Source organism: Telopea speciosissima, chromosome 2, assembly GCF_018873765.1.
Source record: "Telopea speciosissima isolate NSW1024214 ecotype Mountain lineage chromosome 2, Tspe_v1, whole genome shotgun sequence".
NCBI lineage: Eukaryota > Viridiplantae > Streptophyta > Magnoliopsida > Proteales > Proteaceae > Telopea > Telopea speciosissima.
In genome coordinates, this window is record NC_057917.1 from 79,472,641 (window position 1) to 79,489,301 (window position 16,661).

General features: G+C 41.6%; 1 protein-coding gene and 1 long non-coding RNA gene across 2 annotated transcripts in view; one reads left to right on the forward strand and one right to left on the reverse strand.

Annotated features, from left to right (window-relative positions):
• LOC122649944 overlaps positions 1-9,070 on the reverse strand; it is an 18,329-nt gene extending 9,259 nt beyond the window's left edge. The window contains exons 1-3 of the long non-coding RNA XR_006331348.1: positions 9,060-9,070; positions 5,027-5,030; positions 2,993-3,071 (exon numbers count right to left, since the gene is read on the reverse strand). This is a non-coding gene — a long non-coding RNA (uncharacterized LOC122649944). The remainder of the gene's footprint in view (positions 1-2,992; positions 3,072-5,026; positions 5,031-9,059) is intronic.
• Positions 9,071-9,285: 215 nt separating this feature from the next.
• On the forward strand, positions 9,286-15,332 carry LOC122652821 (lipoyl synthase, chloroplastic-like). The gene is made up of 8 exons (XM_043846686.1): positions 9,286-9,373; positions 9,423-9,860; positions 11,115-11,278; positions 12,081-12,171; positions 12,284-12,441; positions 13,654-13,825; positions 14,508-14,618; positions 15,089-15,332. Exons 2-8 carry the CDS (start codon positions 9,468-9,470, stop codon positions 15,170-15,172), a joined length of 1,173 nt encoding a protein of 390 aa, XP_043702621.1. The 5' UTR covers positions 9,286-9,373; positions 9,423-9,467; the 3' UTR covers positions 15,173-15,332.
• The last annotated feature ends 1,329 nt before the right edge of the window (positions 15,333-16,661 follow it).

The window sequence follows — 16,661 nt, forward strand, 5'->3', positions numbered from 1 at the left end:
ATGTCAACAACGCCTTCTTACATGGCGATCTTGATGAAGAAGTTTATATGACCCTCCCTCCTAGTTATAGCAGTAAGGGGTAGCATCTTATCTGTCGCCTCCACAAATCACTGTATGGTTTAAAGCAGGCATCTCGTAATTGGTTTGCCAAATTTTTCGTTGTTGTACTAGATCTTGGTTTCCTGCAATCAACTGCTGACTATTCTCTCTTCCATCGTGGCTGTGGTGCTTCGGCTATATTTATCTTAGTTTATGTCGACAACATTCTCATTGCTAGTTCTGATTCTGTGGCCATATCCGATTTAAAACATTGCATCCACCGCCGGTTTTGCATCAAGGATCTTGGACCCATGAAATACTTCCTTGATCTTGAGGTCGCCCGCTCCAAAATGGGTATTTTTCTTAATCAACGGAAATACACGTTAGATATCTTATCGGATACTGGTCTCACAGGTGCTCGCCCTACCGATTTTCCAATGGAACAGAATCTCCGGCTCAATGATTCGGATGGAGACATATTATCTGATCCTGCTGCCTATCGTTGCTTAATTGGACACCTGGTCTATCTCACTATCACTCGTCCCGATATTGTGCATATAGTAAATATTTTGAGTCAATTTATGCACCAACCACGCAAGCCCCATATGAATGCCGCCACCCATCTGCTCCGGTATTTGCATTCCTCGCTTGGCCAAGGGATCTTGCTCCCTTCCACCAGCACTTTGTCTCTTCGTGACTCTGATTGGGCTAGTTGCCCCATGACTCGTCGTTCCACTACTGGATATTGCATATTTCTTGGTTCTAGCCCTGTCTCTTGGAAGATCAAGAAACAAAACACCGTTTCATGGTCCTCTGCCGAAGCTGAATATAGGGTTATGGCAATGGCTACTTGTGAGTTGATTTGGTTAACCTCCCTTCTTCAAGATCCATGTGTACACCTTCACCAACCGGTTCCTCTCTTTTGTGATAATCAGGCGGCTATGCACATTGTCGCCAACCCCATCTTTCATGAGCGCACTAAACACATTGAGATCGATTGTTACGTTATACACGACAAATTGCACATGGGTCTCATCCGCACCGTCTATACCCCAAGCGCTGCCCAAATTGCTGATATTTTCACTAAGTCCCTCGGAAAGGAATCTTTTCTTGCACTCAAGGGCAAGTTGGGCGTTCTCGATATTCACTCTCCAACTTGAGGGGGAGTATTAGACGTAGTCATGCATCGTAGATGATTAGGTAACACTGCCACTTGCCATCCTTACCTATTTGTTATTTTATGTAACTCTATGTAACCGTGTTTGTATTTTTCGTGACTCTTTGGGCTTCATCCCAATCCATGTACTTTCCTATACATTTACACTCAATAGAAGACGAACACAGTTCCATACCAATACGTTCTTTACACCAACCCCAAAAACCGACTAACAGAATAACAAAGATTGGGGAACCAATGAGAAAGATCACGGCCTTGATTCTGAATCCCCGATGGTCCGGAAGCAAACCCGAGTGAAGAAAGCTAGACGAATTGAACCTTGCGAAGAAGTGAGAATTTGAGAGTTTACTTTCAGAGAAGTGGTTGTAAGAGAGATTGAGAAGAGTGAGGTTAGAGGATTAAACCTTTATATGGGGAGGTCCACTGTGAGTTGAAAATTTCTTCAAGGTTACTTTCAGAGAAGTGGTTGTAAGAGAGATTGAGAAGAGTGAGGTTAGAGGATTAAACCTTTATATGGGGAGGTCCCCTGTGAGTTGAAAATTTCTTCAAGGTCTATGGAGATATAATTGCAGTATCTTAAAGCTGGGTCTCTGAGACAGTTGTTTGAGATTGTTGTATTGAAATCTGGAGGTGGTTGTAGGTTATTTAAGTCTTCTACGACTGATGCAGAGAGCGATGGAGAAATAGAGATTGAAATAAGGATGAAGAGAAGCAAAGTTGCAGAGACGGAAGCCATGGAGTGACTTCTGAAATTTAAAAACGGTTGGGAACTGGGAATATTTTAAGAGGTCGATAACGTAGAGTGAAGGTATATATGTGTAGATCATAGCCCATCTATAAAATCCGTTGATTTGGAATCTTACCCCTTTATCTGAGCAGTGTAGTTATCATTAGCGGTGGTCATCAACCCATGTACCACATTGTAAGTGATCACATCAAAAAGAGGACTTATTCAACGTCAGATTGGAATCTACAGCCAATCTTTGTATTCTCATGAATCTCAGGCATAAAGGCTCTCTTATGTGTCTAATCCTGATCTAAATTGATTCGAGAAACACAATTCTTATATACCATCAGATTGGATTCAACGTAGGAACATATGGAGCCGTTTGGTACCAATGCAATGGTCTACAATACATCATGTTCGTAGGATTTTATGTGCCATGAGATTGGTATCTATGTATCTAGTTTTGATTTTTTATTTTTGTCTTAAAAAACATTTTTGGTTGCATTTGGTATCATTTATGCAGCTTGTTTCTATTTAAAAAAGATTGAAAAAAATCTAAAAACCAAAAATAGGTCCCGACTCCTGAGAATCGTTATCCTCTCTCGTTACTGCACGGTGCAGTGTTGCATCGTGCGGCGACTGGAGAGGCCATGTGCACTATGTGGGACCCGCTGTGTCACATGGCCTCTGCAACGTCACACGATGCAACACTGCACCATACCGTACAATAGCAGGAGGCAAAAATAATTCCGACTCCTGACCCATTTATGTGTTTTGATTAAAAATCACTTTTGATTATTTTTGCGGTAACTTTAATGAACACGTGCTCATAAGTCTAAAAATCAAAAGATAGGAATGCCATTTCTTGTTTTATTAGAAGATCGACCCGCCTCTTTCTTTTCTTCGTCTTCTTCCTCCTACTGCAACACCATCCGCCACATACCCTTCATCTTATTTTTCCTGCACTCCACCAGCCCCCTCATCTTCTTCTCATACGACCCCACCCGCGTTTCCTCCTCTTCTTCTTCTTCTTCTTCATGCGACCCCACCCAAGTTGCTTCCTCCTAATCTCTCAAGTCAGATCAGTCATCGACCTAGCTTCCCCTCCGCTTGTGATCCACGGATGACCTGAATTTTTTTAAAAAGAAGCAGAGAACATAGACGCACATTAGGCTATGGAACTGAAAAATTACCCCAAATGAAGAAAGAAGTTGAGCATTAAAAGGAGAGATTTTTCCCAGATTGCAGGGCACCGCGGACCGCAAATGGCTGAAAAAACTGAGCCGCCCTTGGCCGATTGTCAAGCAACCGTAGGCTAGCAGCCCTCTTGGCTGCGGGTTGCAATGGGTTTAACTGCCGCTGCCATGGGTTGGGCTGCCGGTACGAGGTATGCGAGGGGTAAGAGAAAAAAAAAGGCCGCCGGCCAAACGGCCAAACAGAGGTTCTCGCGGCCAGCCATGTGGCAAAGGTTCCTAGCTAATTCCTATAGACATATCATTGCTGCAGTGGAGGTTAGCGTAATATTTAGAAGGCTGGATGCCTGGATCTAGGCTGATTACATGGCAAGTGGTTGTTGATGGTTCCAGTGTACAAATGGCAAGTGAAAACTGAGGTTTCAGAAACTACAAAGCAGAGGAGCAGAGCATGGGATGCCTAAGCTGTTTATACTTTGAGGCTTTGAACAGTACTACCACCAGCAGGAGCAATAATATCACTGTATCGGCCACTCTTAGACTACTGAACATCCTGGTGAGGAGATCTCGAGATTCTCTTCCGACTTGATCTCTACGTCTAGTTCTCTTAAATCCAATGTCTTTGGATTTGCTATCGATCACTTTCTACTCCCGTCCACTCACTTTCAAGAAACCACCAGGTAACTACGACTAGGCCTATATTCATTTGGGTATTTCCACATGAAAAAGTAATGGAAATTTTCTCCACACCGGTACATATCTACACAAATATTGAATCCAGGAAAGGTTACACACCCAGAGTATGTGAAATTAACATGGAAATTAATGACCGAACAATATAGGATAAAAATCTGATGCAAATTCTAATATACAAATGCCACATTACTGGACGTTATAGGATTAAAAGTGGTGAAATTTTGCAAATGTGTCTTTAAGGTAAGTAATGGGTTTATGCTTTGGATTTGTGTTGATCCACTCCGTTGTTTTAACTCATTCTTTTTTTTCAAGAAAGTAAAAGAGGAAGAAATAAAATAATTCATAAACCTAAATAAACCTCTGCAATCAATGAACTGAACAAAGTATATCAGAATTTACATAAGCTAACCCAATTTGAGGGTTCAATTAAGCTTAGCTAATACAGCAAAAAGTATAAACAAGTGAACAAAGAGCGAAGAACGAATGATAGATCCTAAATATATGCCCATTGATGAACCATAAAAACACCAGCCAATCAGTGGGTGACACGTGGCCGAGTCCTCCATAGTCGGCAATGTGGCCGAGCTCTCCATAGTCGGCAACACGGCCGAGTCCTCCACAGATGGCAGCATGGCTGAGCCCTCCACGGTCGGCAACATGGTCGAGTCCTCCACGGTCGACAACGTGGCCGAGTCCTCCACCATCGACAGTGTGGTCGAGCCCTCTATGATCAACAACGTGGTTGAGCCCTCCACGGTCAAACAAACGGCCGAGTTCTCCATCCTCGGCAGCGTGGCCGATATCTCTAACATCAGCCATGCAGCAGAGATCTCCGTCCTCGACCCAGCCACCGAGATCTCCATGGTCGATAGCCAAAACAGCCTTGTGTGAGTCATCCACCCGACCGACTACTACGGTATCAGCCATAGGGTAGGAATCCCGAGCAGAGCAGAGCTCTCATGTCACACGATAATATCAGCATGGATCATGGGGCCACGTCAGCACCCTCCAACATTCACAGGATACGTTGAGTCAATCGGATCAGATCACTATCCAATGACGAAGCCGTCTCACACCCAAATAAGGACTCTTGCCCAGTGAAGAGTCTGTTTTCGAATATAACTCCCACTCTCGCGCTACAGGGTAAATCCCAACTAAAAATAGAACTCTTACCATACACAGACTCTTCTCCACCGCCCTCTCCTAGTGCTATAAATACTCAGGTATGAGACATAAATCTCATCTCACTTTTCACTAAGTTGAATCGCTATTGCTTTGGAGACCTGACTTAGGCATCGGAGAGTCCTTGGCCGGAGTCACACCGGCTCTCTTGTGCTAACTCAGTTTTTTGTAGGCTCATCCATGGGCAAATCGGGCGGCAGAGGTTTTCAAGTGCAATAGATTTGATGCCGTCTGTGGGAGCGACGTCTGTTAATCATCATCATTTCTACCAATCAAAGGAGCGAAGACAATGGTGCATATGAGGTTGGGTCAGCATGGCAACAACTCTTGGGGGGAGGAAGTGCAGCCTAATGGAGGTGCGAGGAATTCCCCTTCGCCCGAAACTTCACGTCAAGGAGCGACGAGAAGACCTCCTCGAGGAGGAGAGAATCGGCGTGGCACTAACACGGCCTCCGAACCTGCCTTACTAGTGGAGGGCGGCAATGGAGGAAGGGTTCTCAACACGGCTTAAGGGGGTCGGCCGCAGGGTGAACCGGCCGTTGTCAAAGTGAACTTATCGCCATCGCCCTCCATACCGGAGAATCTAGACCTAGAGGCCCTGACAAATAACCGACAAGTCATGGATCTTCAGTTACAAAGGCTCCATACCAATGATACGTTGTGTACGATCGTGGCTCAGTTGGTTCAGGGAAGAAATCTGGGGCAGCCACCGATCACGCCTCCACTCCCCCTCGCACCTACTGGCAAGAGACCTTAGATCGTGGATAACTGAGCTGGAGGAGAGTCGAGTCGGGCAGCATCATCCCAACCACCCCCATCGAACATCCCCGCCTCGACTGAATGGAAACGGGAATCACAAGGAACAAGAGCGTCAAGCAGTGTCCCAAACACTCGAGGAACTCGGCCTTGAGAACTCAGTAGCCAGAAGATCGGTGTTTTCTGGTCTACTGGGTGAGGGTGGCCTGCAGAGGAGTCGCCGAGGCCGACAAGAAGACCACCAAGAAGTCAGACGCACCGAGAAGAATCCCGCCGTAATCCCTCACGCCGAAGTCCCACCCGTCGGAAGAATCACTAGCAAAGTCCTCGAAGATTTGGCACTCGAGAAAATGGCCATTTCGAGTAGAATGGCGAGGCACGGGAAAATGGCCAAACTGAACGAGACAGCTAATTTGACCATGTAGCCGATCAAAATGGCCGAGTGGAATCCGACAGATGGGAAAGTCGGCCCCAAAAAATTGAAGTAGAGCGGCTATTACGAGAGCTCTTCGAGCAACTCGAATGCCTGAAGAAGGAGTCAGCAGGGGATGCGTTGTTATACCTGCACCCCAAGAGTATAATTAATTATTATTTTCTTTCTGTGACGTGTAGTTACCGCTACCATGTATGCTGGTGAGTTGTTCTCACTGGTGGTTAAACCCAGCTATAAAATTATTGACCACAGTACGGGTTTGCCTGTAGAGGAAACTATCGGGGTCATGGGGGACAAACCATGACGGCTAAGAAGTAAGTTCTAGCCTTTAATTTTATTTATTTACCCTTTTCCTCGTTGCCCTCGAAGTGCAGGCCAAGGTTTGAATCGTTCGGGCTATTTTAGTTGGATAGAAAATATTTTATTGGTGGGTCCCACTTACCTCGGGAAACATATGAAGAGCTTAAGCCATATCATGTGAACCTATCTTTTAATTAGGCTCTTTCCTAATTATAACCAGTGGGCAGGCCCATTTAGTTTAAGAGGCCCATTGGACTCAAGTGGCCATTTAACTTATATGGCCCATTTAACTTAAGGGCTCATTTAACTCTATTTGACCCAATGATGGGTTATTCCATTCCTAATTCCCAAATAAAACTGTGGGTCGACCCATTTAGCTCTTGACCCATTTAACTTAAAGGACCCAAGGCCCATTGTCTATAAATAAGACTAAAGGGGGAGAGAGCATTCATTTCTCTTTACTTCTCCCATCTAACCTAAATCGTGGGAAGAAGCGAAAGAAGGAAAGGAGAGGAAAAGAATGAAAGGAAGAAGGTGGAGAAGCTTGGTTGAAGGTTGAGACCTCACTTCTTGGAGCTTTCCTATTCTTGGGGTAGGTAAGTCATTAAATCCTACCTCTTCCTCTATTTTGGGTTTTAAGGTTTGGGGAAATGGGAGAGACTTGACCCAAGGAATCGATGGAACCTCTAAGCCTAGGCTATGGTGGAGTTATTTCAGTCCATCACAAGCTCTAAGCCTAAGCAATCTCTTTCCATTTGAGAAATCTAGGGTTTCTACCCTATTGTGCCTTGGATTAGGTTCTTCTTGAATCCCTCGGATTGAATGGACCTAATGAGGCTTTAGAACCCTAATGGGCATAGGAAGGAGCTTCCTTGGTGTTCCTATGCTTTTAAACTACTTGGAAATGTAACCCTTGGAACGGGGTCCCTTGGATTTTGGACCTGCAGGTATGAGGTTTTACATGTGGCTTAAGACCTGCAAGAAACCACCCTGAAATTACCTCCCTGATAAGGCCCCTGGAAAGCTAGGATTTATGGCGATTTCACTCCCTGAGACAAACCACTTGTGCAACCGCACTTGACTGAGACTGTTCTGAGCCCCTGGTTTTCTCGGATTTACCTGTGGTTTCAGGAATTGGGCATGAGACCACCCATAAAACCACCCTGTCTCTGAAATCTAATACTTAAAAGAATTAAGAGAAACCTTTTAGGGATCCGTCCCTTTACTTATTTAATCATATTCTTACTCTTTGTCTAGGTTTAAAACTCCCATCTTGTGGCATATTACTTAATCGCGACGATAACTTGTAACTTCGAGACATAACTTATATTGTGAGTGGGTTTGGTTTGTTTGGGCTTGCTATTATTATTAATTTCATATGTACCATGCTATTAGTATATTTTATTAAGCATGATTGTGCATTTTGCATACTTTATTAAATGATTGATATGATGATGTTGTGGGTGCTTTCCATTCTTTATTGGGTTACGGTGTCGGTGAATGCTGGTGTTGAAACCCCGGAATACATATATAATACCTTTGATTGAATGTCATATTGAACTGTATGCGCCCAAATTACATCTCGGGATGATAGGACTTGCATGTAGTATATCTGCGGTTAGGACTTTGCACCCTTATGCTACGACCCTTACCAACAGGGGTTTAGGTGTTGGGTAACCAGAACTCCGGATTCTGTGGAGGTGGGAGAAACTAGTCATGGTAGTAATGGTAATCGGGGCTTGCCACTGGGATGTTTTGGTGACATTGTCCGGCGTAGGCTCCCTGGTGACAATTGAGGTTCATTGTGGCAATAAGTTAAGTGACCCACGGTGTTTCCTGAGTTGTCATAGTAGCATATACCTCTGACTTAGTTGTGATGATAGGTGAAAATTTTATTTAACATATGCATGCATCATTGGACTATGTGATCTGTATGTTTGTGCATCCCCATCCCCTCACTGGCTTAGTAGAGCTAACCCCCTCGTGCACACACTTTTTAGATTATGATGCAGGTACGAAAGAGCCGAAAGCTGTGTTTGAGGAACATGACGACGGGTGTCCTTGTGACGATTGCGCCTACGGACCGTGAGAATACTTGGGACTTGGTCCATTTTTTGATTATTTTAGGGCTTAAAGCCCATGTATAAACATTTACTGTTATAACTTTGTTGATAGTTATTGGATGGTCATGAAAAATGTATTAATTACAGTATTTATCATTTAGCCTTTGAATATCTTGTAACTATTTGATTTTATATGCTTCCGTAAAACTATTAATCTTTTGGAATGTAATATTCCATTTCCACACTCTGATATTATATTGCTTTAATATTGGTTATGACTGTGCATTGGGACACTATGTCAATGATCCTGGCAGTTTAATGGGATGACACGCGTCGTCCTAGTCACCCCTTGTATTGTATTATATTCCTTGTCTGGGATGGGGGCGTGACATGCGTACTCTATGATTGGACGACATCCGTATCCTCCGGAGATTATGCACGCACCACTTCCCGCGGGGTTCAAACCACCTCCCTTCGACAGATATGACGGGACTACCAACCCCATTGATCATGTAAAGGTGTAATTAGGGCATACTACAAGGGAGAGGTATGCAATTTACCTATAAAAAAAAGATGTTTTCACTCTCGAATCGGCTGACCAGCGACTCAGCGAGAGGGAGTCAATTTTCCGAGTTTTCAAAGAATTGCCGTCGCAGTTAATAACATCCAACCCCACTCATAGATTACGGAGATTTCAAAGTGAAACTCACCAACTAAATTTTTTCTTTTCCGACAAATGTTATATTTTCTGTTCTTCGTGAATTCCGCAATTAAATCTCAAATGGCGTTGTCTGTATGAGTTCATCAATCCATGACTGTTACTCTTCCCTAGTTCCCTTGTTTCAGTCTATCATCGATCCATGACTGATACTCTTCCCTTGTTTCAGTCTATCTATTAAAAATGATTCATCAATCAATTTCAAATCCTTCCATCTCTTCAATCTCTTCAATCCCAGCTTCAAAACTCAGATCCATAGATTTCTATTATCGGCCGAGAATTCGATCGGAAGCCGTTGATTCTAGGAAGAAGCTCGATTCTGAGCTCTCATCTTCTTCTTCTTCGAAGACGATATCGTCGCCTTCGAAGCTATTTGAATCTAATGGGGCTTCGTCAAAGGGTCCGTATCCTGGAGGAATGGGGCCGTACACAGGCAGAGATCCCAACGTGAAGAAGCCGGAATGGTTGCGACAGAAGGCACCGCAGGGGGAGAAGTTTCAGGAGGTTAAAGACTCTTTGTCAAGGTTGAAGCTCAACACTGTTTGTGAAGAAGCACAATGCCCCAATATTGGAGAGGTGAGAACTGATTCTGTTTTTTTCCTTTGGGGTGTGTGTGTAGCGAGAACTCCCTTTTCCTCTTCCCTTTTTCTGATTAATTATCAAGTAGATGATATTCTTAAGTTTCTTGTGGAATTCAATTTTATGGGTTATTTTAAATCAATTTTAATTTGAGGGTTGGATTCTTAAGTGTAATTTTGTAATATTATCATTGTCTTTTTTACGTTTATCAATGAATACAATTTGTGATTGGCTCTTTAATAGGGTTCATGGTTCATTTTGTCAAAATTTTATGGAAAAATGCAAAAAAAATAAAAAAAATAAAATTCTTGATTCTCAATATTATGTTTCATGATATTCAAATAATTTTGTTTCATAAACTTTGGGTTGGGTGGGGACTTGAGGATTTGGTGGCTTTTTAGTGATTGAATTTAGTAGGGAGTGATTAAAAACTGATAGCTTAATAATTTAAACTTTCCTCCTTTGATGAGTTCAATTTTAAGTGGAGTTGAACTTGAGATGGAATACAATGTAGGAGATTAGACGTTCTAAATTAAAGTTCCATATCCCACTTTGAAGGGACAGTCTCATACATCCCACTTCTTAATTCCAACAGAATTCATCCTAGTGTAAAAATTCATTTCAGTCTTCCATGTACCAAACCAATCTTTATGCCAAATTTTAATAGCTGAATTGGCAAGTTAAGCAACAACCTTTATGCAGTGACAACCTCTTCCTGCACTCTGCAGTCACTGGCTTATGTCTGTTTTATCCATATTCAATCGTCAAAGGTTTGACATAGTCCCAGAGTGCTAAATTTTCCTTCTATTCACCCAAAAAAAAAAAAATTTGTCAAAGGTTTGACATAGCCCCAGAGTGCATAGTCTTATTGTTGCCTGTCTTCACTCTTACGTTTTTCTTTATGTGGAAGTTTTGTGAACCTCCATAAGAATGATGGCTTCAAAATCTTATCAGTAAGCAATGGAAATTACAATACCAACACTAAGGCAAGGTGTGAGCACTTTAAAGAGGGGGGGGGGGGGGGGAGAGGCTCTCCTTGTAGCTATTCTAAGGCCCTTTCCTTTTCCAATCCTAAGATGGTTTTATCATGGTAGGTCATTTGAAAGAGGCATAACCGAAGTTAATTGTTCTCTTCATCCTTTGGGATTGTATGCTTCATCTTCTTGTTTCATAAATGCATGAAACAGATGGGTCAATAACAAGTGTTTGATTTAGCCTAATGAACTCTCTCATTTTGCATATTCTGGATAGTGCTGGAATGGAGGTGGAGATGGTATTGCAACTGCAACAATAATGCTTTTAGGAGATACTTGCACCCGTGGCTGTAGGTTTTGTGCTGTGAAAACCAGCAGGAACCCAGCTCCACCTGACCCAATGGAACCAGAGAACACTGCTAAGGCTATTGCAAGCTGGGGGTAGGTTGTTTAAAGCATACAGTTTGTTTATTTTTTATCTTCAAGATGTGAAAAAATATATTTATATCTTATGATTGCTTGCTTTACATCTGTTTTCTGAAAAATATTTCTTTGCTGGCCAGTGAAGGCCTCCTTTTCTGCTTCATTTATGTTAGAGGCATAAATTTAGAATTTTTGGAACAAGAAGTTCTAGTGTCATTGTATTTCTAGCATTCTCTGATCTTCCAGTTTTCATCTGCATGTTCTAAGTTGGTGATCAGACGTTGAAAAGTGGTCAGGAAGTTCTGATCGTCTGGGTCAGAATTATAATGCAACATGTGGTCTATGTGTTCAATATGGGGAGGAAAAGAGATCCACACGAATCCACCAACATTAACTTCTCCATCTACTGCAAGATTATTTATAGGGATCTCACCTGTTTCTTAAATACTTCCTCCATTGATTTAATCTTCATCTCTTAGTGGAACCACGAGTCCTCATATTGCTGGAGTTGTTGGTGGAACAGTCACTTTCTCCTCTCTCCTTTCTCCGGGTGAGAGTGTAAGACCTAAGGAAAGTGAAAATAAAAAATCACTAGTTCAGTCCTTCCAGTCAAATGTTGCTAGTTGTGGAGAGAATTCCGCTCTAAAACCCGCCTTTGTTAATAGTTAATACTGCAGCAACATTCCTGTTTACCTTTGTTTCCTTACCTGCAAACAAAATATTTCAAATGGTTATTTTTAATTTTTATGCTTGCTTTCAGGTGTGGTTATGTAAGGATGTATGTGATACTTAATACTTTTCCACTCCATATTTTCTGTAGTGTGGACTATATTGTTCTGACAAGTGTTGATCGTGATGATATACCTGATGGAGGAAGTGATCATTTTGCTCAGACAGTCAAAGCAATGAAGGTTTATTTATTTCTACAAGGTTTTAATTGCATTTTAGCGTCCACATGCATTGACACAAGGAACATTTGATGAAATAAAATGGTATCATGCTTCTTCACAATTTTCTGTACAGAAGCTCAAGCCTGAGATTATGGTCGAGTGTTTGACTTCTGATTTCCGGGGTGATTTAAATGCCGTAACAACTCTGGTACATTCAGGGTTGGATGTGTTTGCCCACAACATTGAAACTGTGAAACGGCTGCAGCGAATTGTCAGAGATCCTCGAGCAGGGTGAGTAGCGCAAACACATTTCCTCTTGATCAAACATCTAGGTAAACCTATAGCAATGTTCCTTCTTCATGCCGCTGTATATGTAATTAAAATTTTTCCTTCCCCATCAGGAACTCATCCCTCCTTTCCTCTTTTACTTTTTTTACTTTCTCTCTTTTAGAGGGAAATAAAAAATTCCCAATGTCCAGCAGGTATATGTGCAACATGCGTGGACATGAGCTAGAAAGGAAAGATAGAAAGAGTATCCTCGTTATACAAGGGTCAAAAGTCTGGATCATTCAAAAGGCATCCAATTAATGATCTGTTCTTAAGGGTGTATTGGGAATGGTTGGAGTTAGTGGGTTTCACAGTAAATGTAACTTCTTCTTTCTTTTTTGTTTGGGGAGGGGGGGGGTGGCTTTGAAATGTTGTCCACCTGCTGCATGTAGTCCAGAGTTGAAACAGTGTTTGCATAGTTGCCCTTAGCATGCTTTCTGCACTACGCCACTGGTCTGCAGTGAAAAGTCAAAGTAATATGTCAGTAGAAGTAAATCTGAACAAACTCTTAAGTGGCTAAGTAGACCTCCTTTGTGCCCAATCTAAGAACATATTCTGTTCCCATTTGAATCATGTCCTGTCTTGTGACTGGTCTACCAGTCTCAGACATGAATTTGGCCAGCAGTAGGGTGTAAAATTGTCACATTTGGGCCATCGTGAATCCACAATTAAGTTGGTAGTTACATGGAAGGTTATGCTTGGTTGGTGAGACCTAACTCAGTCAGTGACCCTTGGTTTCCTGATTGCTTGTGTGAGGCTTGATGAGTTGTATCTGAATTCTTCTACCTTGTGCTGCATTTCCATGAGGCCTGCCACATGTGCGACTCATGGAAGTCAGATTGAATAAGGAGTAGAGCTTACATATGCACCTATTTTCAAATCCTTCTTTGATCAGGGGATGTATCATGTTCCACCTGTCTCATTGAATCATTTCCTTTTTGATCAAGGATGGTGCCTGCAACTAAATTTTGATTCAGGCAAAGCACAAACAAATTCTACCGTGAACACTCTTAAGGCCTTGATCTGAATCAAAACGTTGACCTGGTTCAAGTTGGATCTAATAAGTTAGGTGGTCAAGCTCATCTATTTAGCTTGATGAACATCAGTTTCTCTTTAATGGTCCTGTATTTAACTTTTTGAAGCTAATAGTAATGCAATTTTAATTTGATGAGGCAGGTATGAGCAGAGTTTATCTGTTCTGAAACATGCAAAGCTCTGCAAGGAGGGAATGATAACAAAATCTTCAATAATGTTGGGTCTTGGTGAATCAGATGAGGAGCTGAAGGAAGCCATGGCTGATTTAAGAGCCATAGATGTTGATATCTTGACACTTGGACAGTATTTACAGGTCATAAATTTAAACCTACTTTGGTTGTGCCTAGTGAGGGATGCATATGGGCAGGCTTGGGCTGGTTTGGCCTGTCAGCTCTTTGTACATGGGGGGTTCATACATTCTAGGCCACAACGCTTTCCATTGCAATCTTTCAAGATTCATATAATCCTTTTAGTTCTGGCCTGGCCTGATATAATTGTTCTTTAATCCATCATTTTCTGGTGATGCCAACTCATTTACAATATAAGCCTAGAGTTGTGGCTCAAGTCAGGCCATTAGGGATGGCAACCGTGTAGTTTCAGTGCTGGTAACACCACTACCATACCTGGACCTCTTAATATATTGCAGAACCATACCCAGCCTGACCTGACCAGGAAAACATGCATGTAGCTTTCTAATTTTACAAGGTAACTGGGACGGGTATTCCCTGGCTGAAGCAGGGTGGGTTGGGTTTCATGTTTTTTCTAATACCATCTTTGGTCAGTGATGGTCATACTGTATCCAATCCATTAGGGGTGGAGCGGGGTGCTTAGACGCTTACTATCCCCATTGCCATTTTTGAAAATGTGTTTCAATAAAGCCTGGTTGAAGGAAGCTATGGACATCAAATCTGGCTGGCCAGCCCATGGTGCTAGTGTAGGTTTAATTGACATTTCTAGATGCCTGGACTTATTAAGAGTTTGTTATGTTCTTGCAGCCAACTCCATTGCACTTGACTGTCAAGGAGTATGTCACTCCTGAGAAGTTTGCTTTCTGGAAAGAGTATGGAGAATCAATCGGTTTCCGTTATGTAGCCAGTGGGCCCTTGGTAAACTCAGCTTCTTGTTATTCTTTCAAAATTATTTGTATTCAAGTAACAAACTAACCAGTAAAAGAAGCAGAGAGATTATATTTGAAGTAATTAAAAAAGCCAGGCTTGGATGTGCAAGCGTGGCTTTATCATAGTTGGCTTGATTGAATGGGTCCAAGGATAATAATTGCTAATTAGAAATTTAGCATCCTTCATCAATTTTGAAGACTTGGCAAAATTCTGCTTTCATTATTTGATTCTGAGATTCCTTTGAGATCCATCCGCTGAACCTGAGGTTGGGGAAACGCAAGATTAGTTTTGCTTAGTTGAGAGTATTCACTAAGTTGTTGATCACTGCATTGAAAGACTTCATTCCAAACAGTAACCTAATTAGTTTGCTGTTATGGATAGGTCACTGCGTTAAATCACTTATGGCCTAATGGTATTTTTACTGGGTCTTCTGTGATATGGTTTGTTGGTTTTTGTAGGTTCGATCCTCATATCGGGCAGGCGAGCTCTTTGTTAAGACCATGGTGAGAGAAATGTCCAAAATCAGTTCAAGCAGGTCCTAGTGCTTCTGACAATGGTTTCCATGAATGTTGCACATCAAGAAGGCTAGATGTTAGGAACTGAGGGTGTAAGAAGCTGCAAAGGTGGCAATCTGGAGCTGATTTGGCCATAATCATTGTAAGATCTGAGGAATGTTAAGAAGGGTACTAAAATTTTGTTGTAATATTCCCTACTTTTTGTTCTTTTGTTTGTGATCATTGGTGAATATTTGATCACATATTTTTTTTATATGATTTAGGATATTGGCACACTTGATCTAATAAATATTCAATATGATTGTACTTAGTGATCACGAATTTGTTTATGAGTGCATTGCTTAGAGAAGCTTCTCTATGTATTAGGGTTGACCTTTTGATGATTAATATTTTATTGTAAATTAAACCAAAAGGGTAGTTTACACAGACCAGCAACAGTGAAAAGCAAATCTGATGGATTTGTCAAGCAGACATAGAATCTGTCTCCTTTTTTTTTTCTTTTTTTTTTTTTTCTTTCTTTTCTATCTATTTTTTGACCATCAAACACATCCTTAAAGTTTTGGTTCGTAAATTAACTTCAGTTTTAGGGGGGAGGGGGGAAATTCATTTGCAACACCATTTAAATAAGTCTTTATGAGCTTATGAGGCGGCTCAAATATATGTCACAAGGCAGATAAAATAGCATCTATGTAGACAGGTAGACTCCAATGTCCTCTACTCGCTTTTATAATTTCAGTCCAAATAGAGTTGATAGGTGATAAATAGAGTTTTGAAAATGGGAAAGGTTCCCCACGCTGCCAGTGTGAGGAGGAATTTGTACGCTATACCAATGGGTGTCTTGAAAAAGATATCATCCACACGGGAGTCACATATTCAGAACAGGAGAGCGAAAATAATAAAATACCACGACATAGGATAAATAAATTGCACATTGACATTGTGGGAAAGTTTTTTTCCCTTTGAAAATAAAGACTATGGGTGAGTGCATACTGGTAGCTATAATACTATAGGCCTACATGGACATACATGGGAATGGGATCTTTATCCCCTCAATTTGTCTACCCCTCAATTTCCTCAATTCCATCTAATAGGGTGGTAGAAATGACCACCCTACCCTCTGCCCGAGGTGGGGTCCACCTCCCTCAATTGAGGTGATATTTTTCCAGGCGGATACCCAGGAAAAAGTAAGGTTGAAAATTATTCTATGACCCAATGGTAGGATGGAAAATTTTCCTCCTCTCATTTCAATGGAAAATGTCTGTAATTAATAGACTATGTTTGGAAGCCAAGAAAATGAGTAAAAAGAAAAATATTCAAAACTATTTGCATTTGAAGAGAGAGAAAAAGACACATATACATCCCAATTCGTCACGTCTTATAATGTTTTTTCTTTTCTTTTCTTGGCAAAAAAAAAGATTCTACGAGTTGAAAGAGTATACTAGCACCTTCCCTCTCTATCTTTTCTCTGCTCAAATGAATTGGTCTCGCTACCCTCCTTGGCTCCTATGTATGAAAC

Excerpts from the sequence above, each read along its gene's own strand:
- LOC122652821 (XM_043846686.1), top strand. The coding sequence starts at position 9,468 with ATGATTCATCAATCAATTTCAAATCCTTCCATCTCTTCAATCTCTTCA. Across the intron at positions 11,279-12,080 it reads AAGGCTATTGCAAGCTGGGG|TGTGGACTATATTGTTCTGA; the intron begins GTAGGTTGTTTA and ends TATTTTCTGTAG. Across the intron at positions 13,826-14,507 it reads CACTTGGACAGTATTTACAG|CCAACTCCATTGCACTTGAC; the intron begins GTCATAAATTTA and ends ATGTTCTTGCAG.